General features: G+C 41.3%; 1 protein-coding gene across 2 annotated transcripts in view; it reads right to left on the reverse strand.

Annotated features, from left to right (window-relative positions):
- Window positions 1-15,100: 15,100 nt before the first annotated feature.
- Window positions 15,101-23,740, reverse strand: part of EPM2A (EPM2A glucan phosphatase, laforin) — a 33,766-nt gene continuing 25,126 nt past the window's right edge. For both annotated transcript variants that reach the window (XM_083731702.1, XM_083731703.1), the window contains exons 3-4: window positions 20,771-21,012; window positions 15,101-17,776 (exon numbers count right to left, since the gene is read on the reverse strand). In XM_083731702.1, the coding sequence (XP_083587828.1) occupies window positions 17,502-17,776; window positions 20,771-21,012 (517 nt within the window). In that variant the 3' untranslated portion in view covers window positions 15,101-17,501. The remainder of the gene's footprint in view (window positions 17,777-20,770; window positions 21,013-23,740) is intronic.

A 23,740-nucleotide genomic window follows, 5' to 3' on the forward strand; every position in this document is an offset into this window, starting at 1 on the left:
GGCTTGCCAAGGGGTGCCTTCCCTACCAGTTTCTTGGAACTGTCCACAGAGTATGTCCACTTAAAAAACATGTTAATCCCCTTTCCCTTGACCATTTTGTCACTCTAGTATAGACACACGTAGATCAGAAGAAAAGGTAACATATTGTGGCACCAATACACTCACCACCACCACTAACCTATGTCCAGGTTCCAAACAGCTGCTGAGGGTCAAACATAACGTGGGTGATCCATGGTCAGGATCATAGAATTCTATGGAGTTGGAAGGTACCTAGATCGTCGTCTCGTCCAACCCCCTGCAATGCAGGAATCTAAACTAAAGAATCCATGACAGATGGCCATCCAACTTCTGCTTAGAAACCTCCAATGAAGGAGAGTCTACAACCTCCCAGGGGAGTCTGTTCCACTGCTAAACAGCTCTAAAAGTTCTTCCTGATATTTAGTCACAATCTGTTTTCTTGTAACTTGAATCCATTTGCTCTGGTCATACCCTCCAGAACAGGAGAAAACAAGTTTTCTCCATCTTCCATGTGAAAGTCCTTTAGACATTAGAGGGTGCCTATCATATATCTCCTTCAGTCTCCACTTTTTCAGGCTAAATGTACCCAGCCATTTTGGCATAGTCCATCAACTTGATTTGCCATTCTTCTCTGGTCGGGACTGTTTCTTCCTTCCATTTCTGGGCTAGTAATATCTGGGCAGCCATTGTAGCATACATGAACAATTTCCTCCGGTCCTTTGGAATCTCGATACCTATAATTCCTAATAAAAAAAGCTTCTGGTTTTTAAACAAAGGTTATTTTAAACATTTTTTTATTTCATTATATATCATTTCCCAGAATTTTTTAATAGCATTACAGGTCCACCACATATGATAAGGGTTCCAGCACCTTTAATAGTTGTGTGTCATAGAAAGAGCTCTTCAGCCCAATAGGGATGATATGTTGGCTGGGGGTGTGGCTGATGCACACGTCTGTATCAAGGGTGTCAGGCTAGCTTGCTTCTGCATGGAAACCCAGTGATCCATTCATACTGGACACCTGACAAGGGCTTCTCTACCTTGTCTGAATTTGGGGACACAGGAACACAGATGGAGAAACTAAATCAGCCTGATCTGAATAAGGTATGTCTCCTTCTAAGAAGATACCTGTGATAACGATGAACAGGGGAAGCCTTTTGAAATATGGTTGTTTGGTTTTTGAAAGACTCTTCTGAGGCAGAACAAGACATTGAGAAACTGAACAGGGAGAAAATTGTTTCAAACTGTCATTTGTAATCTTAGAAAGGGGAAACTGAAAAACCAAACTTTTGGTTTTCTCATTCAAAGACTAATAAAAAAGAACTTTAGTGAGCCAAGAATTCAATAAATGCCTAGTAAGGGAACACTTGGCAGGAGAAAGATGTGAAATTGAGTACATTTGGAAGACAGTTTGAGAGTAAATTATTGAAAGAATATGAATATTTTCCTGTTATAGCTCTTTTGAGATGCCACATTTTGTATATTAGTAATGAAAGAAAGTATGGATGTATAGATCAACATTTAAATCATTGAAGAATCTTAGGAGGTTTTGCTGTACTATTTGTTGCCTCACCTACCTTTTATTATGAGATGCCAAAGTACATATTTTTCACTCCACCCTTTTCCCCTGCATGCATATGTTTGAAATACCTCCCAGAACCCGTGAGAAGCTACCTCTGACTTGCTTCAAATTTCTTCTCATGGCCTGCCTTTTCTGTAAGCCACTTGGTTCTGATGCCCTGCATTAAGTAAACCCACCAATAAGTCAGAGCATGTGTAACTGAAACTATTGCATATGCTCTTCCTGTCTATCCTAGTCTCCACATCCCTCTCCTTCCTCCACTGCTTCTCCTGTATAAAATGTGTTCATCATCTGAGGTCCTACTTTGTGTGCCTCCTCCACAAGAGGTCCAGAAGGTGGCAACACGAGAAAGGGCCTTTTCTGTAGCAGCTCCCTGTTTGTGGAATGCTCTGCCCAGGGAGGCTCATCTGGTGCCTTCAATATATATTTTGGGGCTCCAGGCAATAATGTTTCTCTTCAACCAGGCCTTTGGCTGATTAATATTCTACAACCTTTTAAATAGGTTTGTGGGAGAGGGTAGTTACTGTTTTGTTTTCATTTTGACTATTTATTGGCCAATTCTGGGCTTTCCCCAGCCTTGCACATCCATATCTCAGAGATCTCTAGGAGGGATCTCAGAGATCTCTGATCCACAAAACAAAAATGACATTTCCAGCTGTAAGGAACATACCAACTTTGTCAAGGTGCATGTGTTATCTCACTGCTGGCTCTTCTGGCTGACAACAAATCTCTTAAGTGAGGGTACTAGAAACTGCTGTGTGGACACTACTTTAATCTAAAGTGTGAAGAAACCTATTCTGCTTCTCTCTCCCTTTCTTTCACCCTAAATTGGTAGATCCGCTTGCTCATTGCAATTTCATGGTATTAAAGCTGGAGACATTCATTATTCTCAGCATACTTTCAGTTACAGTGTTATTTATACAGCATGTGCCTCCTCATAATCCATCTTGGCTCTCCTTGAAGTGCAGGAGTCAAATGGAAGCCTGCAAAATAAACATCAAAAAGTCAGTCGCACATAACTCATTGGAAGGGAATACAAATAAAAAACTGCAAGCAACTCAAGCCTGACCAACCGTGTCTGCTCAACTTTACTTGAACTCTTGAACGTCTTGTAGTAAGTTGTATGAATGTGTCTGCACCTCTCCTCAAATTCCAGTTAAAATGACAGAACTGGGAAAACAGGAACAAGTCTCCTAAAAAGGAAGCTAATTAGTAATGGCCTTCGTCAGTGGCATAATGTCAAAATTTGGCTCCTCCCTCCTCTCACCTTCCATTGTTCAGCTCGGCACTCAGTGCAGGTGAAGCAGTCACATACCCCTAAATCCACCTCTTCCTTCATCTCTGTTTCAGCTTCCTGGACTGCATTTTTTCTTCTCTTCCTGTACACCATTTTCAGGGCTACCAAGACAGAGGGGGGAAATAGAGCAGACATTAGGGAGAAGGTGGAAGGGGGCTTGTTTAATCCAATGTTAGCCTATAAACTCAACAGTTTTTTTTCCTCTGGGAAGGAACCGTGCTCATGTTTGCTCTGAGTCTTCATGGTGGAACAACACAACAGACAGATGCTGAAGGAGTAGAGAAACATGGTCCCAAAAGATGTGAAGGCTGGGCTCTACTATTTTCATTCAGGACATCATTCTAAAAGCAGCTCTCTTGTTTGATTGTTCTCTCTGGGTAGGTGTATGGGTACCTTGATTGGACGCCATCTTCTCGGCCAAAATAAACTAGTTTAACTCTTTGGAATACCATCACAAGAGGAAACAATAATTTGGTGGAATGTAATAATCTTGTTCAGATCCTTGCACTGATGGAAAGTTTAGAGAGTCCCTACTTTTCTTTCGTAAACCACTCAAAATGTTTGTATTAAGTGGTACATAAGATAAACAAAGTCCACAAATTTGCTCCTGACCAGGCCTTTTATTCCAATGAAATGTACACATAACTAAAAACTCCATATCTTGTCTTTCTTTCCTCCTTAAACCTCCCCTTACTTATAACATTTATTAACAGATTCACGAAGTGATAGACCTAGGATCCCATTTGAATCTCTACCCAACTCCTTGGTAAGGAACACCCAAATGATCACACCCACTGAAACCAAATGAGATTGCATGTGATCCTGAAATTGCTCCAACATTAATATGAAAACAGCAGAAAGCAGTTATGACATGTCAGATATATCCTGTTTGGAAATGTCTAGGTAATCTGTGGCTTGTTAAATCCTGACACATCTCTAATACCAAAGGCTGCTTTATCTTGTTAAGCAATTATGCTGGGTTAATTGATTTGATTTGCTTAAGTGTTAACTCTGCATTAGATGTGAAATGAGCAGCAGAACTGATTTCAAGTCCAGCCTATGTGCCTCATCAACCATTCCACACAATTGTCAGCAGTCAAGTGAAGTTCTTCCCAGTATGAAATGAGGTACGCATCGATCTGCTGACAACAGCTGGGACCATTTACCTCATTTCAGATGACATGTAGTACAAGTGGCAAAAGCCCAAAGAAAGCCGCTGAGGCTGTGAAATGCTACAGCAAATATTCTATGTGTAGAACACTTGATGTCTGTAATAACTAACAACAGGAGAATAGAACAGAAGAATAGAAGAATAAGCAATGGCACTGGAGTCGGGGGGCGGACCATTCATACTCCCACACTCCTTCATAAGTTACTTTAAACAAAAAAAAAATGTACTCTAGTGTTATGGGCCCTGTGACACCAAGCAGGGTGGGGCAGGAATGGCAGGATCTGTATGAGGAGGGTGGAGATATTTCAAGCAGTGACGTGGAGGAGGACTCCACTCGGGGGGCTGTTGGACAGCCCAGAAGGGGAGGGGGAGCTGACCAAAGCAGTCCCACCCAGTGGTGGACCTACATTTTGGGGACCCTGAAGCTTGAACTGATATGGGGGGGGGGTCTCTTAGCAATCAGCAACAAAGTCTGGGTAACTACTATTATCTTCTTCAATGGGGTCAATCATTTTAAAAAAAAAATAACTACTACATCTCAGATTTTGATTAAAATCGCTGAACTGGATTATTCCACGTGTCAAAGTCACTGGTGTGAATAAAAAAAACAACCCTATGCCTTACAGTTTTTTAGTTATGGGGTGTTTATAAAAAATAGGGAAAATTAGGAAATGTTATATACATGCAGGGTTCACTTTTTAAAGCAAAATGTTTAAGCAATGTGAACAAAAGTTGCTTCTGGGGCTTCTCTGGGATTAGGGGTCCTGAAGCTTAAGTTTCTATTGTTTCATAGTAGATCCACCTCTGGTCCCACCCCATCTCCTGAGAATGAGGTTCCCATGATAGCCGATGAGCCAGCCAGTCAATTGCAGAGCCAGCCGGATTGGAGATGAAGGGAGAGTCAGAAGGCTGGACTCAAGTTCCATCGCCAAGGATGCACCACCAACAGATGTGAACAGACACAGCACCCTCTGCCCCCAGCAGGAGCACAAACTTGCAAGCTCAGTCTTCTCACTTTGAGAATTGCACAGATGACAGGCGCTGTCCCACTCCTTTGAAAGTAGAGAAGGAGGGGTATGTCAAGTTGGAAGAATGTTTTTGCTGTTGCTTAAGTCATGTATCGTAGACTCTGTTGATGTGCCTTTGAACCTTGTACAGTGGTACCTCCAGTTACGAACTTAATTCGTTCCGGAGGTCTGTTCTTAAGCCGAAACCGCTCGTAACATGAGGTGCCCTTCCACTAATGGCGCCTCCCGCTGCTGCCACACTGCCAGTGTGCGACTTCCTCTTGCATCCCAGGGCAAAGTTTGCAACAAGGGCATCTACTTCTGAGTAAGCAGAGCTCGTAACCCGCAGCGTTCGCAAGGAGGACGGTATGTAACATGAGGTTCCACTGTAACATGTATGCATAGATTGTGTATGTTTTTCTCAGTTTTCAGGTTGTTAATTTGCACCCATTCTGAAGTTTTAAGGTGCATTCCATTTTTGTAATCTCTGTGCTATTTATACCTCAAGATTTAAGCGCTTTTTCAGTTACGTATTGTGCAGTTCCGATTGCCCAATGACCATTGCAGCTTTCTTGGAATTCCAGGTCCTGTTGCTGTCTGCAGCAATGCTAATCCTAGCTAACATGTTATTGCTGTGAAATTACAAGGCTATACTTCAGCAATCAGAGTATATGCTGGCCTCCCATCTGTCTTTAGTTCCTTCTCATTGACTTGGCTTGCCCAGTGGCGTAGCATGGGGGGTGCAGGGGGGGCCGGCCGCACCGGGCACAACATCTGGGGGTTAGGGTTAGGGGGCACAAATCCATGGGTTAGGGGGTGCAAATCCACGGGTTAGGGGGCGCAAATCCACGGGTTAGGGGGTGCAAATTACTTGCCTTGCCCCGGGTGCTGACAACCCATGCTACGCCACTGGGCTTGCCCATCAATATACTTCTGAATAAATGTGTGCATGCATCTCTTTATAAGGATCAGGTCACTCTGCTGCCAGGCTGTGTCTCCATGGAGCATCTGTTTGAGTGTTATTTATGTACTTCCATATATTTCCATGGTACCTGAATTTCTCCGTTTCTATGATGGTGATAACTCAAAAAATAAAAATGCTGCCACTGTTACAGAAATGTAGGCATCCAGATATGGACCACTCACATGGAGGAACATTTCTAGTATACAATAACTCTTTGCAAGCTGAGCTTGGCTATATTCCCAGCCTGCCCCTGGTGTCACCTCAACCAGCCCTAGAACGATTGAAATCACATTGCCAGTCCATTCACATAGCTAATGAAGTAGGCCTTGGCCTGTCAAATCTGGCATCAGCTAAACCACTTAGCTCTAAGCAGGTTTTGTGTTGTAATTATAAGAGGGCTATTGTATGGGAATATTTTATGCTTCCTGCTCTTGACTGTCACACCTAAGCATATCTAATTAGTTTTTTATTTACTCATCTTATGCTGCTGATCATGAATCGCAAATAGAAGGTAATAAGAAATTGGAATGGATAAATTTATGAAGGCTATTTTATGATTTAATCTGGCACATTAGTGTTCTTTCTCTTGCAAGTAAACTTCTGAATATTTGATGAAGCAATTCTGTTATGATTCCTCAATTTTCTTTCTCAACAAGTCAGTCATAGAGGAAGGCATACTTAGAAGTGTTTTTTTGTTTTTGTTTTTAAAAATCCACAGATGTTGAATTTGTTAATAAATGATGCCTTTTCTTCTTCTTCTTTTTCAAGCAGTCTGGAAAATGGGGAATCATTGACTACACCAATAAGGTTAAGGTCACAGAGAGAGAAACACCCGAGTTTATAGCAATGCAATTATTTACTACAGTCATGGGAGCTATAAACAGGGCCATTCCAACATACATAAAAGATTTGAGACATGGGCACAAATTTGCATAAAAATTGCACATGCTTATATATCTGGGTATATGCAAATTTGGAATTTAAATGTCACAGACAGCAAGCCACCTAGTTTCCCATTCAAATTACCTCAGTTAAAATTTTCAGTTAATTTGCAGCCACACCAGTTCACCCCAATCAGCTCATCTTCAATTCATCTACTCCCAGTTAATTTCCCTACAAAATCTGCTCCAAGTCAATTCAATTCTTCCTTAGTTACCCCATTCATTAACCACAAATACATCTAGAAGACACCATCCTCTATTAGGTGGCAGAAAGAAGGAGGAACTGCTGAACACCTACTTTGCCTCTGTCTTCGCCCAAAAGGAAAGCAGCCCCCAATGATGTAAGGAGGGAGCTGCAGCCCCAGACAGGAAAAGAGGTGGCAAGGGAACACCAAGCTACTTTAAAAGAATTCAAATCTCCAGGGCCTGATGAGCTGCACCCAAGGGTATTAAAGGATCTTGGATGTCAGCTCAGAGTCTGTAATCTTTGAGAATTCTTGGAGAACAGGTGGGGTCTCTGCAGACAGAAGGTGGGCAAATGTTGTCCCCATCTTCAAAGGGGGGGGGGAGAGAGACCCAGGTAACTACCGACTAGTGAGTATGACATTGATACCAGAAAATGTCTTAGAACAGATAATTTAGCAGTTAGTCTGTAAGCACTTAGAAAAGGATGCTGTGATTACTAAGACCCAGCATTGGTTTCTCAGAAGCAAGTCATCTCAGATGAATCTCATTTCTTTTTTTGATGTAGTTACAAGCTTGGCGGATCAGGGAATGCTGTGGACATAGTCTATCTTGATTTCAGTAATGCTTTTGCGAGGAAGGTAGTAAAATGTGGGCTGGATGAGGTAACTTGTTAGGTGGATTTGTAGCTGGTTGATTGACCAAACCCAAAGAGTATTCATTAATAGTCCCCTCATCATCCTAGAAAAAAATGACAAGTGGGGTGCCACAGGATTCTGTCCTGGACCTGTTGTTATTCAACGTCTTTATAAATGACTGGGGTGAAGGAATTGAGGGGATGCTAATCAAATTTGCAGATGACACCAAACTGGGAGTGGTAGCTAATGCCACAGAAAACAGAATCAGGATTCAAAATGACCTTAACTGAGCCCAGATGAATTTCAATAGGCACAGATGTAAGGTTCTGCACTTAGTTAGGAAGAACTAGATGCACAAATATAGGATGGGGAACACCTGGCTTACTAATAGTACATGTGAGAAGAATCTAGGGATCTTGGTGGGCCAGAAGCTAAACATGAGTCAACTGTGTGTTGCAGCAGGAAAAAGCTAACACTATTCTAGGCTGCATCAACAAAAGTAGTGTCCAGATCAAGGGAAATAACAGCACCACTCTATTCTGCTTTGGTCAAACAACACTTGAAATATTGTGTCCAGTTCTGGGAGCCACAATTCAAGAAGGCTATTGACAAGCTGGAATATGTGCAAAGGAGGGCAACCAAGATGATCAAGGGTCTTGAAACCAAGCTTCAAGAGGAGTGGTTGAAGGAGTTGGGTATGTTTAGCCTGGAAAAGAGGAGACGGAGAGGAGATATGATAGCCATCTTCAAATATCTCAAGGGGTGCCACATGAAAGAGGGAGCAAGCTTGTTTCCCCCTGCTCTGGAGGGTAGGACTTGAACCAAGGATTCAAGTTAAAACAAAGGAGTTTCCGACTAAACATTAGAAAGAACTTTGCGTGGACAGGGGGAGTCCCCAGATCCCAAGTGGTCCCCCCCCCATCATGTGGAATAACGACTCAAGACAACGTGCTATGGGATTAAATTGGCCACAACTTTATTAAATTTCTAATGTGGGTAGACCTTGGCTCAGGCATTGGGCGTTCTCCCTCCCCAGTCCCCAGCCGGAGACCTAGGGAGCATCAAGGTTATCCAGTGGGGGGGGGGGATAGGCTGGCTCTGGAGAACATATGTTCAAGCAGAGATAGCCGCCCCCGTTACGCCGCCGCCGCAGGGGAGAGCAATGATGACCTTTCGGCATACGGTCAAAGCCTCCCTTCAGAAAACCCCTTTAACGGGGAACCCTGGTGTCGCCGGCGCAAATAGGAAGATGGACTAGGACTTGAACCAAGGATTCAAGTTAAAAGAAAGGAGTTTCCGACTAAACATTAGGAAGAACTTTCCGACAGTTGAGCAGTTTGACAGTGGAACAGACTCCCTTGGGAGGTTGTGGATTCTCCTTCATTGGAGGTTTTTAAGCAGAGTTTGGATAGCCATCTGTCATGTATGATCTAGCTGAATTTCCTGTATTGCAGAGGGTTGGACTAAATGGCCCTTGTGGTCATCTACAACTCTACAACTCTATTATTCTATTGTCTGAAATTAACCTATTTCCCCAAATTAATACAATACCCAGTAACCTAGATCACCCCCCTCCAAATTCATTACCCATCTGGAAGTACTCAGGGCACATAAATAGACTCCAGGTCCAGGGGTGGACTTTGGTTTTTCAGGTTTCAGTGCTGCCCTGTGCAATGTCATAATTCGGCACCCTACTGCCTCTCACCTTCCATTCTGCTTAATTCACTACATTATAGTTGTGACACCCTGTGGCGCCCCCTTGGCTCTGCACCCAGTCCAGTAGAACCAGTTGCACTGCCCTCTATCTACCTCTGCTAGGTCCAACCCTAGCAACTCCCTTGACCAGAAACTACTACAAAGAGAAGCAGGATTCTGCCCAGTGGTAGTACTAGAAAAAAATGGGAGCACAGAAACGCCAGAGTATATTTCTAAGTGGGTGGGGAAGAAAAATAAGAGCATATGCTAAACACAGGAGTTCAGAAATCAGGGGCTAGAGGGGGCAAGTTCCTTGTTTGTGGGGGTACTTACCTCTCTGCACCCCCACGGAGCAACCTATGAGTCTGCTATAATAAAATGACCAATAAAAATGCAAATTAAAATACCCGTTTCAGATTTATAAGTCACAACAATTCCAGCAGTGCCATGCAGTTGTTCTTTTAAGTAAATAAAGTATACGGTATTCTAACCCTGCTCACATTAATTTTGTTGGATGATCAAGAGGCTTTTCTGTTTTTCCTCTCTTGGGTTATTGCCTTGGCAGATTCTGTTATATAATTTTTATTTCTCCCCCTGTAACCTGTTTGAAAGTTTCTGTTCTATTTTCATTCTTAAAATCTGTTTGAGGTTTTCTGAACTATTTTCATTCTCAGTGCATGTCTGCTCTCTAAACTTTCAGTTTATGGGATTTATTCTTCCGAACACATATAAATAACTGAGTTAGCCTGAATTCTGCAGGCCAGTACACCCAGGAAGCAAAACCAAACATCATTTTCCATTTCTTAACTCATGTCTGAATTGCTCTCCTGCAGCTCACAACTCTGCATGGATCCTTGAAGCTATCTGACCTCATTCTGCTCTTTCAGTTCACCTCCCCTCACCAGTTATTCCTCTTTTCCTCTGTCCATGTGACCTTCCATTGTTTGAAGGTGATTAATTCATTTGTTCTGCCTCAATTAGCTGGAATAACTCTCTTCTGCCAGTCATTTCTCCCTTATAATATTGCTTCCCACCCCCTCCACCTCTGCCACAGAGAAATCCAATGGCTCAGCTTCGCAAGCAGGCAGCTGACACTGGTATAAACCAGCATTGGGATTCTTTGAACTTCTGACAGAAAAACTGAAAAGAAAATGGTGCATAATGTAACAACCAAGACAGCTCCTCCTCCAGCAACCATGGCAACAACGCCAATGAGCCTATCATAGAGCATATCAAAGACATATGAAAGAAACTGCAGAGTCAGAATGCCATGTTCCATTGCAATGGTGGGAAGAAAGACAGGCAACGTTTGAGGGATCTCAATTATTATTACTATTTTATTATTTATTAAACTTGTATACCAACCTTCATCCGAAGATCACAACACAAAAATACAAAATGAGAACACAAAATACATAATAAAACAAACACAAACCAATAACTCCCCTCCCACAAACACGTTTAAAAGGCCATATAATGTTAATCAGCCAAAGGCCTGGTTATAGAGAAACATTTTTGCCTGGTGCCTAAAGATACATAATGAAGGTGCCAGGTGAGCCTCCCTGGGGAGAGCATTCCACAAATGGGTGCCACCACAGAAAAGGCCTGTTGCCATATGTCCAGATTTCCCCAGACATATCAGGAATACTGCAGTCGGCAGCAGCGTCCGGGCAGAAATTGGGAAAATATCTGGGAAAATCTGAACATATGGCAACGCCATGTATAACAAGTTGCAGTAATCTAACCTGGAGGTTACCAGATCATAAGACAATGTAAGTTAGGCTATCCCTGTTCAGAAAGCGGCACAGCTGGGCCTTGTGAAACACCCAGGTCTGGTGAGAGGGAGTCATTCTGGCAGTGGCAGAAGTGGTGGGATGAGTGGAGCACAGTGGAAAATAGGGCAGGAGGAAGCACATACCTGTTTTGATGGCGGAAGAAGCAGAACATCATGTACTGACATAAGGAGCCAGGGCGACTTCTGTCAATCAGAGATGTCCCGGTAATATCAGGACAATATGTGGGTGGGTGTTCCTACAAAGCAAGCCCTAGTTGTTCAGCAGCTGAACAATGGCCAAACTCATTTCCCTTTCAGCAGCTGCTTTTGTACACTACGCCTTCACAAAAAATGATCTAGGTCAGACTGCTGTGCATTTATTTGTGCAATATCAGATATATATCTATATGTACCCACACACACACAATCCCATTGTTCTCAGTCAGTGAGTAATTTGGTGGAATCTTGCTGTGAGTTTCATTATTATTCAGCAACAGATAAACATGACATGGGATGGGGGGAGAGAGAAATCACAATGACGCTACTTCACAGTACTAGACTTAATGCAAATAAGCTGGTGCCAGCCCTTAGAAAATATCCTTGGCTGTGTTTATAGCTTTTCGGCAGGTCACCTAAATCAGTATTGCTGGTTTTTAATGTTTCCCTTCCTTTCTACATTTACAGTCCTAATCCCTAATAATGCTTCACAAATCAGAAGCTTTATCATATAATCCTTCTTTACTTAAATCTGCTCTTCGGTCTTAATGAATGAAACACCTTGGGTTGCTTCTTCTCATGTTGTGTTTTTGAACACCAGGAGTTTTCTTGAACATCATTCCCAGGCTCTAATGTGCAGAACATATTAGGGAAAGGGCTGTAGCTTTTCAATGGTAGATCATTTGCTTTGTGTGTTGAGGACCCGCCACCCGCATGGAGATAAGAAAGACACAAGAACACATGTATTTGGGTTAATGGGCTAAATAAGGCCACAACTTTATTGGTTACAGCATGTGAGAGGTATTGGCTTAGGCATTGGATCAGACAACTATATATGATAGCATCCCATTCAGCGGGGGGTCAATCGAGGGTTAACAGCTAATGGGAGGAGCTTGTTGATGCAAATAGAACTGAAAGCTTCCCAAGAAGCGATGGCCACAACCTGCCCTCCAACGCGCTGCACAAATTCCAATGCCTAACCGCCAATACCCAAAAAGTTGTGACGATTTGCTATGAGGTAGGTGAAAACCAAGAGGCTGGTGCCAATTTGCCAAATGGATAAAATTCCTACCAGGCTCCCTGGGCAACCAAGGCAACCAACCGAAGTCCATAGCAAGGTCAAAAACACAGAATTGACCTAAAGGGAGGGAGGGTGGGAGATCCAAAGGAAGCAGGAAGCTGAATGGTGCCCCAGCGCCACCGCGGCCACATAAGCGTGGCTAAATCCCGCCCACAGCGAGCCCTATTGGCTGTCTGCTGGGCTTGGCGCGGCAGCTAAGGGAAGGCTGACACAGGGGGCTGAATACGTCCCCCTGCTGATGCCGGTTCCCTCACACAACTCCTCCCCTCTGGGAGGAGGAGAGGTCTTGCAAGAAGAAAGCCTGTGTTTCATTTGTAGGTCTGGAAAAGGTTGGTCCTAAAACGCAAGAGAGCTGCTGCCAGTCGGTGTAGACATATTGAGGTAGAAGAGCCAGGAGTTGTACTCAGCAGCTTCAGATATTCTTATAATAGGGAGATTGCGAGTGCTAACATGCATAGTCCCCATGCTGTGTCCACCTCATGCTGTTTTGGTGGGGTACATACATGAGTCTTTATGTAATATGCCCATACTGAGTGCAGTAAGTTCCAATCTGTTAATCAGTTCCATCTTGAGGTTTGAGCCGTGCTATTCCAGTCAGCAAATTTGTTCTTTTAGTTGGGGTATGCTTTTATGTCTGAATCTCTTCTCTGTGTGTAAATTTTTTGCCTGCAATTAATTCTTTTGATGATGCTTTTGAATGGATGACCTGTTTCAGCTCTGCCTTCCTCATTGTCACTAGAAAAAAAAACTCCCTTTGAAATTAGAGTAATGGATTAATTCTCATTTTAGGAGTTTTCTACCTCCCACCCTTTTGTCTCTCAAAAATATATTAGCACCTTTGTGCCAGACTTCCAAAAGGAGCCATACAAAGACATTAGTTTCAAAAATTTGCTCATCTTTTCGGACATAGCATAAACAGGTTTTTGTGTGGTAATGGTTAATGAGCCAATCAGTAGAGCATATTTCAAATTAGTTTTTTTAATGGATAAGTACTAGATCTAGACTTATTATGTAATTATGCTACTGGGGAGGCATCAGTACTTTGAGACAATCACTTTGTATTGTCCGTGGGCTCTGTCATTTGCATTTGTAGTGCTAGCTAAATTTATTTTTGCCACAGATTTGTAGAGTTGGCAGGGTTCACAAAGGTTATTTAGTCCAAACCCCTGCAATGCAGGAATCTTTTTGCCCAAGGTGGGGTTCGAACGCACAACCCTGAGATTTAATGCTTTAGTGACTGAACTATCCGTCATACCTAAGAAAAATATTTGCGTTTCTCTAGATGTGCCAGAATGTGGATTGATAACCAACTATGGTTAGGCACTTTTAACTGATATCAGTGGTAGAGAGTTGTAAGAATATGCTTAACTCTTCACTGCAATAAATGGCATTGAAGACTGTTTCAATTTGGCTGGCTCATCCCCACAATTTACATTAATACACTGGGGCAAACTCGTTTTTTTGCAATGCAAGAGGTGGAGGAAATAGAAGTAGCAACCACCATCTGTTGCAAATGATACAAGCTACTGTAATAAATTTGACCATATATGGAGAGTATTATACTGTACAAGAATAATCAGAAATACACTTACTCTTGTTTTCTTATGGTCACATAATAAACAAGGGTTTACCCTGTGTATGCAGCAGGGAGGGTACTTTCATCAAGAGTACAGCATGAGCACACTGAGTTGAATCATCTCTGCATACTATGGTCCTGATCCCAACTGGCTCTGCCCTATGAGGCTGCTATTTAACTTCAAAAAACTAATTGCATTAATTGCATTCATGGATTTAACATCAGATCTAATTTGGAACTGAAGAGCAGCTCTATAGACTTCTGGGAGGTGAAGATGGTTTATAATAAAATTGTGTTTTAAAAGATAAAAGCATTCGCAACACTCACAACAACACCTACACCCACCCACATAGATACATATGCACAAACACACAATTTCCAATTTACTCAGAAACTAAGCGTGAACTATAAAAGACAGATTATTTTGCTTAAGTTTTTTCATACTTTCCATCAACAACCAATAATGGCTTCTATCCGGGACCATATATTTGTCTAGTTGAATTATATTTATGTTTACCAGTGTGGCTGTTCGTATATTATCGGATTTACTCCGTGTAAGCGAATCATCTTTGTACTAAGCAAATGACGGGGGAATCTGCTGCATGAAAGGGCACTGTCACAAAATGAAATTCTGTTCTGTGGTCTCTCCAAGATGAGTTTTTTGTGTGCGTGCTGGCCTAACAAACAGCAAACATGAGCCAAACTGTGAATAGATAGGGAATATGGGCTGATGCCAACTCCACAAAAATAATGAAGTATATTTGTCTATCATTGTGAGTGTGTTACCTGTCTGGAAAATACACATGTTATGAATTAGCTCTAAACTGGGCTGAAATAGTATACAGAAGGCAAATGACCATACAGAAGGAACTTTAAATATACTGAAAACAATGGTAGGATAAATCATTAAAATCCAACAGGGTGATGAGGAGAACAAATGCATCAATCTAGGCTGCATAGCATGCAAAAAGCACAATTTTTATTTACCAGCAGTAATAGTGCAGTTTCAATTATTTAATGACATGTTGGCACAAAACTAAAAATAGAAATAAAACATCAGAGCAGCACACAAAATAAAATAATTAAAACAAATTTCACTCCTTTCCTTACATGCAAGAGAATGGGAATGAAAAGTAAATACTGGCAGAGCAATGCAATAGTTTGCTTTTGAAGGTGACTGCAATGCTTAAATTCTATCAACACTGGAAGAAAAAGCTGAGATAGAGCAACTTACAACAGTCTTGTAATGAAGGCTCAGTATTGTTCAGTAATGAAAGCAAAGGTAATAACAGCCCAGTGTGGTTATAACCATGTTGGTGATAGGTGTGCTGAGACTGAGAGCATGGCTTATCAACAACAAGGTCTCTGCCTTTAAATAAATGGGGAACAAAGAATGCTGGGATGGGACTTTTCCGTTAACCAGTGTGCATGTTAGCGATGGATGCTGGCGGAAAATCCTGGTATTTTAATGTATTCTGTTACTTGCGTACAAGACGAACTGAAAAGGGCACACACACACAAGAAAGGAACAGAATGTTGCAACAAACCAGTTTTTGAAGTGAAAGACAGAAAATCTAGATGGAAATGTAGAAGAACGGAATGGCAGAACAGAACACAGGGGAGAGTCAAGCCATAAAATAATTTCACAATGGAACATAGGAAATTCACCAACTCCTAGTGAAAGCAATGTTGGCATTAGATTCAGATGGAACTTGAGTCAAGAGAATTAGGTGTTAGCTTTCCCAAGCAGTCGTAAAACAAAAATAAATATACAAAAGTTACATAACTTACATTTTTATTGGATGCATAGGGTGCACTGGAAGATATGTTTAGAAACAAAGAAAAGCAAAGTAGGGTGCTATAGATAAGCTTGCCACTGTGCCACATATCATTTTATATGGCTTTTGGTGGAGGCGTAAGTGTGGCTCAATACTGCCAGATGCAACTGTCAATTTTAGGAGCCTGCAGTGATCCACTTTCTTTTCTCTTTTACTTTTCTGTCTTTCCCTATAATTTCCGTGTATTTTTCTTTCTTTCAATCTCATCCCTTTCCTTTCTCTGATTAAGCTCTCCACACCCATTCCTGACCTCACACACGAAGAGCCATAGCCACTGTTGTTCCAAACCAGCAAATATCATCATCAGAAAACTGTTTTGCCATGCAGACTAGCCCTATAAGAGAATAGTGAGTGTGAGGGGTGGGATCCTGCATATGCAGGATTTGAAATATACTAAGTGGATTAGAACTTAAGCTTTAAAAGTTTATTTTTTATTTATTTTACTTTTTACTTAATTATTGATAAACCACATTATACATGCTTAATACACAAAAACACAAGATAATGATCCAAACATAAATGCAAATGATCAAATAAAGATATAAAGGAGACATTCCTGAGGACCTTAAGAAATCATTTCAAACAATATACCTGGCTTCTCTATCCTCTGGTTTTTCTTCAGATCATATAAATATATTGCTGTTAAAAATCAGTTAAAATCTAAAAACATTATACACATCATAAGATAAAGGTTTGCCCGTACATTAGAAACAAATATGCCAATGCAGGCAAGAGTAATACCCCCGCTTTTTATTTTTCTTTAAAATTTTATTTCACTACAACTTCTATTTGCCAAAGACTGTGCTAAAGGCTCCCTTTGATATGACCAAATAATCCAAATTGCCCAGGTGTGGGGGAAATGATTTTTTAGTTTGTAATAGCTTGTGTTCCAATCCATTCTGACTTCTTCCTATCCCAAGTGTTTCTCTTTTAATTCTTTGTATCATTCACCCATGCCTGATTTTTTATAAGAATCTTATGTATGGGTATCCAATTGTCTAGGAAGTTTAGAGGAATTTTGCCCTGATCCAGCTAGGGGACATACATGCTTATCTTTAGCTGGATGATGTAACTAAATGCACAATCAAGTTCTAAACTTGCAGCTCCTCTATTGGTCCAGCTACCAGGGCTCTGTATGTGGAGTCCTGTTACAAAATCTACAGTGGTGTTTGTGGAGGAAAGGAGGAAAGATGGATTTAATTCCAGCGGCTTCCCCTCCCCAAACAGCTAATCAATGTGCCAAGCAGCTAATCAATGTGATTACACCTTTTCCAACAAAGCTGCACAATCATAGCCCTGACTGCTGCACACACATTCAGCTGAATCAAAGCCATTTTGCTTAATTGTTTCAGAGAGAAAGAAAAAGCAACATATGAAAGATAAGACTCAGAAGACTTCTTCACCGTTATCACCATCATCCCACCGTTTCCTCAGGCAGTGATCCTGTTTTTGGAGCCAGTTTCACAATTCCTCAAATGCTTGGGTTTGGCAACACTTCTAGCGACGTTCTCTTTTTCTTGCTAAGGCTTGCATGAGGAGCGAAGAGGTCCAAATTTCTGAAAGAAATCCTCCTCGGCACGCACCAGAGCTTCTTCATCGATGTAGACAGCTGCTCTCCTGGAGGCCACAAAATACTGCACTTTCCTCAAGTTCCATCCTAGCACATATTTTAACCAGCCGCAGACTGCAGCTGTAGACCTGCCAACGCCTGCATTGCAATGAACATAGACATTGTGCCCGTTCTCCAGTAGCCCGTGGAGAAGACAGACAGCCTGAGGCAACATTTGGACTCTACCTAGAATTAGAAACAGGACAACTGTCAAATGCATGACACACTCACAAGTTAGAAACACTGGTAGCGGTTTGTGTTGGGCCTTAGTTCTAGGTATGGTCATATTTAGCTTGTGAGGATTTTCACTGGTGAAACATGATTGCTCTTTTACCTTTGTGAACTGTAATAAAATAACTGCTTTACAGTGAGAGGTCAGAGACTAGCAGAAACAGCAATTGATCAGGAGTTCTTCAGCCTGTGTGTCCTCAGTCTGATCCCTATCTAGGACTCTGACCACAGTTCACATAAGTTGCTTAATGCTACTGACACTAGTGACCCTTAAAGGTTTAGTTGAGTGTGTCGTCTAAACCTGAGTTTGCGGGTAAGCTTTGTCTTTGCTAGCCATGAGTTGTAGCCAACATTATTCTGAGGTACAGTATAGCCTTCCTGAGTACAATTCTAGGTATAAGAAAACACAGGGCATGAAGTAAAGTCTAAGTTGGACAAAAGACACAGGTAAAGAAAGAGAAACAGAGACCTCAAAAACTGATTATATATAATGAGTGTGTTCACCCCAATGCAGAGGCAATGTTTTGCCTACACAAACAGGTTTTGGTATGCAGCTGTACTGCTGTGGGATATGATAGGTCACTGTGTGCAGGAACAAGCATCCAGCAACTGCCCTTCTGTATTTTGCCCCCATATTTTGCCAATGCTGCTCCATAATCAAATACTTCCTTGTTTTCCATACTTCCACTTAACATATAATGCAACGGTCTTCTAAGAAGGCTATAAGTAGAGAGATTTTCTCATTCCCTTTGTCCTGTTTTCCAGGGTGATCCTTTAATAAAAGATTCAGCCCAACTAATAAGGATGGAGAAATCTAATTCCCTCTGCCAACGAGAAAATGGGAAGAAAAATGTAAAGTAAGGAAGAGGGCAGAAAACCTTTATAGCACCCACTCCTTGAAATGGCCAGCGTAACTTGACACTGCCCTTTGGCAACTGCCTGGAGGTTGGTTCTAATGATGTGGAGAAGACCAAACTGTTCCTTTTGAATTGGGAAAATAATGTGTTCACAAGAGGTAATAATGGACTACTTTTTGTTGTGACTGTAACTCAAGAACATATGAAAACTGCACATACTAAAAAAAAAAAAGACAATAACCAGACTTTGAAGTCATTTCATAAAGGCCACCACCCACTCTAGGTGGCTTTTACCTGAAGTGGAGGGATAAGGGTGGGTGGTTGGGATTAGAGTTGATGACTCTTCATTCGCTTTTGCCTTCTTGCTTCTCTTACAAGAGTGACTACTACCCTGTGCACTTCAACTACCCCAAGCACTCAGGTTAACAATAAATATAAAAAATTACCTTACATCCCAACTATGATCTCCAACATGGTATTTTGTTAAGGGTGTTGGAAACTGTAGATCTGAGAGGTACTCTACAGTTCCCATGATTCTTTTTTTTTGGAGGGGGGTGCTTTAAATTGGCTTTAGATGGTTTTCATGCAGTTTTAATCTCCAGGTAAGAGCTGGCCTTTTTCAGGGCAAGTTTGGGGCACATTGAATTTGAAGTGATCCTCCTGCAAGGTTTCTTTCTTTTGTTGGCTCTTGTTCTTTTGCTTACTGCTGGCTAATTTAATTTTATTAATTCTTGCTATTAAGTTGTAGTTGTAGTTACTGTTTTCATTGTGTATTTTTTCATCTTTCGTCGCTATGGCCTTTGCAAGTCCTTTTGGTTCAAAAAGGCAGGGCACAAATATTGTAATAGGTAGTAAATAAATTGAAAAATGTTCAAGCACTGTGACTTGGAACAACACAAACATGAAGACCATTATGGAAGTATATTGATTTTGCCTAGAAGCTATTCCTGGAACATTAAAAACAAAAGTGTAATTGTCTTCATCACAAAGTAATTTGAAATTCATGAGGGGTAGCGATCTAGTGTGTTGCATCAGAAGCAAAATATTTTTGTGACATGAACTTTTGTGGGGAGCAGATACTTCCGATGCATTAAAGTCACTATGAGTGACCAGTATCAAATGTGATTCTTTGACTTTTTTGGCACATCTAGTTCCTGGGGCAAAGGGTAATATTTGATGTGTGGAGGGATGGGTGAATATTTCCGTTTCAGTTTCTTTGGTACTTATTTTTCTAATTTTAAGTTCAGGTTTCCACATTCCTGCATCAACTTGCAAACCTTTTTTTAAAAAAAGTAATCATCCTGAAAACTCACCAGCATTGTAGTGTGACTTTCTCCTAATATACACATTTTTGCATGCATTTTTGCAAAGCAATTTCGCCTAATATAATGCATTTTTGGAATATTATTTTCCACTGATATATTACTCTAATATATACATTCTTGTACACATTACTTGGCTGGAAAACCTTATTGCAAAATTCAGAGAAGTATAAATTTTGAAGGGTGGCTCTGTTTTGCTTCATATTAGATAGATTTGCATTAAATGTGAAATGAATACTTTCCCCTTCCACATCCCTAGATGGGGGAAAGTATGTGCTACCTTTGAGATCAATTGTGATGGTGTACTTGTTTATATATGTGGGAAAACTTCAGATTATGAAATAAATCCCTGTATATTTTGAGTACTACTGATAAAAGCAACTTTTAATTTATTGAGTATATATGATTGCTTATCTTCATTATCATCATCATATTATTAATCTCAGTAATAAGGACAGAGCTTTCTTTCAGGTACTGTTGAACATCAAGCGTATTAAGCGTATTTCAAGATTGCTCAATGCAGTTAAGAGAAAGCACAATTTAAACAAGTTTTTATATATGAGAGCTGCTTGCTAAATCCATAGAACACTCTGATCTCTATCTCTGGGCATATGGTGTGCCATGGCAGCAAATTGCCTGGAAGATAACAGCAAGTAATTTGTGAAGTCATGTGAAAGTTGATGCTAACCTTTCACACAATGCATATCTTTTCCCAAATGTCTTTCTTCTTCTTCAAATTATTCTAACTCATGGCAGAATGTGAATATTACCTTCAGTACTCATGTCTGGTGTTGGCATCCAGACGTAAGCAAGGCCTTCTTCTTTATACAGCTTCATGAGAACTTCTGGACTCATAGGTTCAGGATAGCGATTACATCCCCAGGAATTCTGAACAACGTCCCATTCAGTCTGGAAATTCATTACAGCTGTAATGCCCAACTCTCGTTTTAGCTTTACGGTCACATGCTCCACTTGACGAGGGCAACTTCCTAACCATATATTTGGCAAAATTCTGTAAAAAAAAAGAAAAAGACTTTCTATAAACCGGTAACATGATAAAAATACATAGGAAGGACATGATGGGTTTATGGCTGCAATAGCAGGACACCTATGCCGCCTGTACAGCTGGGGTAGCTAACCACTTTTGGCTCAAGATCTGCACTGACAGCCAGCCAAAGTATGAATAGATGAAGTGTACATGGCCCACACAGTCACTTGCTGGGCAGAGAAGGAATGGCAGAGACTGCCTCCTCAGCCTGACCCTCCCAGAGAAGAAGACAGTTCAGAATTACAACAGGGGTTTGAGGGAGGTCACAGCTCAGAGGCAGATGAGCAGAAAAGCTGGGAAATAATGGGAGAGGAGGAGGGAGAGGAGGAAGCACCAGGAGGGCAACAGCTGACAGACACAGTGTCTTTAGAAAGCATTCCAGACCCCCACCCCTCTCCCAGAACCTGGCAAGCCTTGAAAGTAGGAGAGCAAAGGGCTCAGCAGCAAAAGGCCCTCAGTGCCACCTGTAGGGGAGATGATGACGAATGAGGAAGTGGGAGAAAAAGGGGGCAGAGAGTCACTCGGGACAACACCATTATTCTAAGAGGCTGCATCCCAAGCCTCTCTCTGTAAATATTGAATAAAAAAGCAGGTGGTAAGAACTTTTCTTTGTCTTATCCATTCTCGGCAACCTGCCGTGTGCGAGTTGTTTCTCTGCTGCCTGACACTTCCACACTACATGCTCATTACATGCTCAGACATTCACTCAGGCTGGCAGACTCATACACACATTCAGGCAGGTAGACACGCAAATCGAGACAGTGCTGGTGGGGAAAAGGAAGCCGTTGCTCTCCACAGACATCTCACCGGTGTGGTAAGTCACATTCTGCCTGCACAGAGTTTGGAATGGGGTAACTTACACCAGCATGCCTTATGACAGTGGAATTGACCCCAGCTTTTTACAGTTAGGATTGGCTTGTGAGTCTGCAATAGAATTAGTTTGGATATTATAAAGCAGGATACAGTGTCCTGTTGATTATCATTTGTGCTCCATTAACACTAACAGTATTCTAGCAGCCATTCATTCAGAAGGAAAACAGTGTTCTTGACATCAAGAGCTAACAGCTTTAGAAACTCTCAAAGAAAGTCTTTCTACATTTGCAGCAGAAAAGCCTTTTATATGGATAATTGATGTGAGCACTACAATATGACATACTTGTTAAACAAGGAAGCTGTCATGAGGACTGCCAGCATAAGTTATAATAGCAATTTTTACCATTCTGTTTTTACAAAATCTGCCTTAAAGAGTTGGTTCATTTGACTGTGCTTTAATGAGAGAAGTTTAATTCCTCCATTAAATTTATCTCTCTAGAATGTGTGGGCTCTGCTTCCGCATAGTAGTAACAAACGTATTAAATACTGAATATCCTCCCTCTATAAGGTAAAGCCTCTATTAATAGCAAAACAGACTGTGCTCAGTTGAAATACTGATTGTACCAACCCAGTATCAGGACAAGTGTAGCTCAAGTAATAAATCAATCACATAGGTGGAAGGCCTTCAGTAAGACCTTCCTTTTACATATAAATCATTGGGGTCAACAATACCTCACTAAATTATTTACTTATTTTTACATTGCATCACACTTTTCCTCCCAAAGAGCTCAAAGTGGCATAAACAATTCTCCCCCTATTTGTTTGTTTGTTTTATATTGAAATGTAAAATCAAGCATAGAAGAAAACCATCACATAAAACAGATGGCAAATATTGAAGTAGAGACAAAGAGGGACCATAGATTTCAGTAATACATTCCAGACTTTTGATACAATAGAAATTATAACAAATATAATATAATATAATATAATATATATATAATATATATTATATTATATAATATATATTATATATATATAATATATATATATATATATATATATATATATATATATATATATATATGCTTTCGTAGATTTTCACGGGTACAGGAATGCAGGTTTTGGTGTCCTCGGGTGTCTTCCCGTGTAAAAGTTGGGGTGTCTAGGCGACGTTTCGACGAGGTCTCACTCGTCATCTTCAGGCTGGTGCTTTCGGCTTCTTGTTACTGGAACAGAGCGGGATCTCAATGTTTGAGTTCCTATAAATACTGTAGAGGGGGTGTGGTGTCTAGCCTCCAATGTTCTGGGCAGAGAGGAAGTTCCCAGGCTAGTGTGCCTTTTCTTCTTTTGTTCCTTAATTACTTGAGAGATACCTTGAGTGATTTCTTGAGTGATATCCTGAGTACCACTTAGGTGGGTCATTAGGTGTGGATTAGTTGCTAAAGTCTTTGTGTCTTGACCTCTTGAACTTTGTGAAGAGTTTTCCTGAGAAGATGGCTGTATTGCACTTAGTTGTGCTTTGGCTTGGCTTCGTGTATAGGGGCGAGCTGTGGTTTTGTGGCTTGTGTCAGCCAGATCTGTGTAGGGATTGCAGGGGGGTGTAGCATCCGGAGGTGCCACCATGGATTGGCTACTGGATGGTGTCAGTAATTCATCTGTGGAGAGGGTCTGGGTTTGGGTCTGGTGTGGTTGATTGGTGTTGGCGTTCTGTGTGCCTCTGGATCTGGTGTCAGTTTTTGTGGGGAGGGCTAATTTCCAGATGTCTGGCAAGCGGGATGTGTCGTCACGCTTGTTCATGTTGTGAGGGTGTTTCTCTATCTCGATGGCTTCCATGATTATTCTCTTGTGGTGATGTTCCGTGTTAAAGAGCAATTTGGAA

Source organism: Podarcis gaigeae, assembly GCF_964106915.1.
Source record: "Podarcis gaigeae genome assembly, chromosome: 3".
NCBI classification, from domain to species: domain Eukaryota; kingdom Metazoa; phylum Chordata; class Lepidosauria; order Squamata; family Lacertidae; genus Podarcis; species Podarcis gaigeae.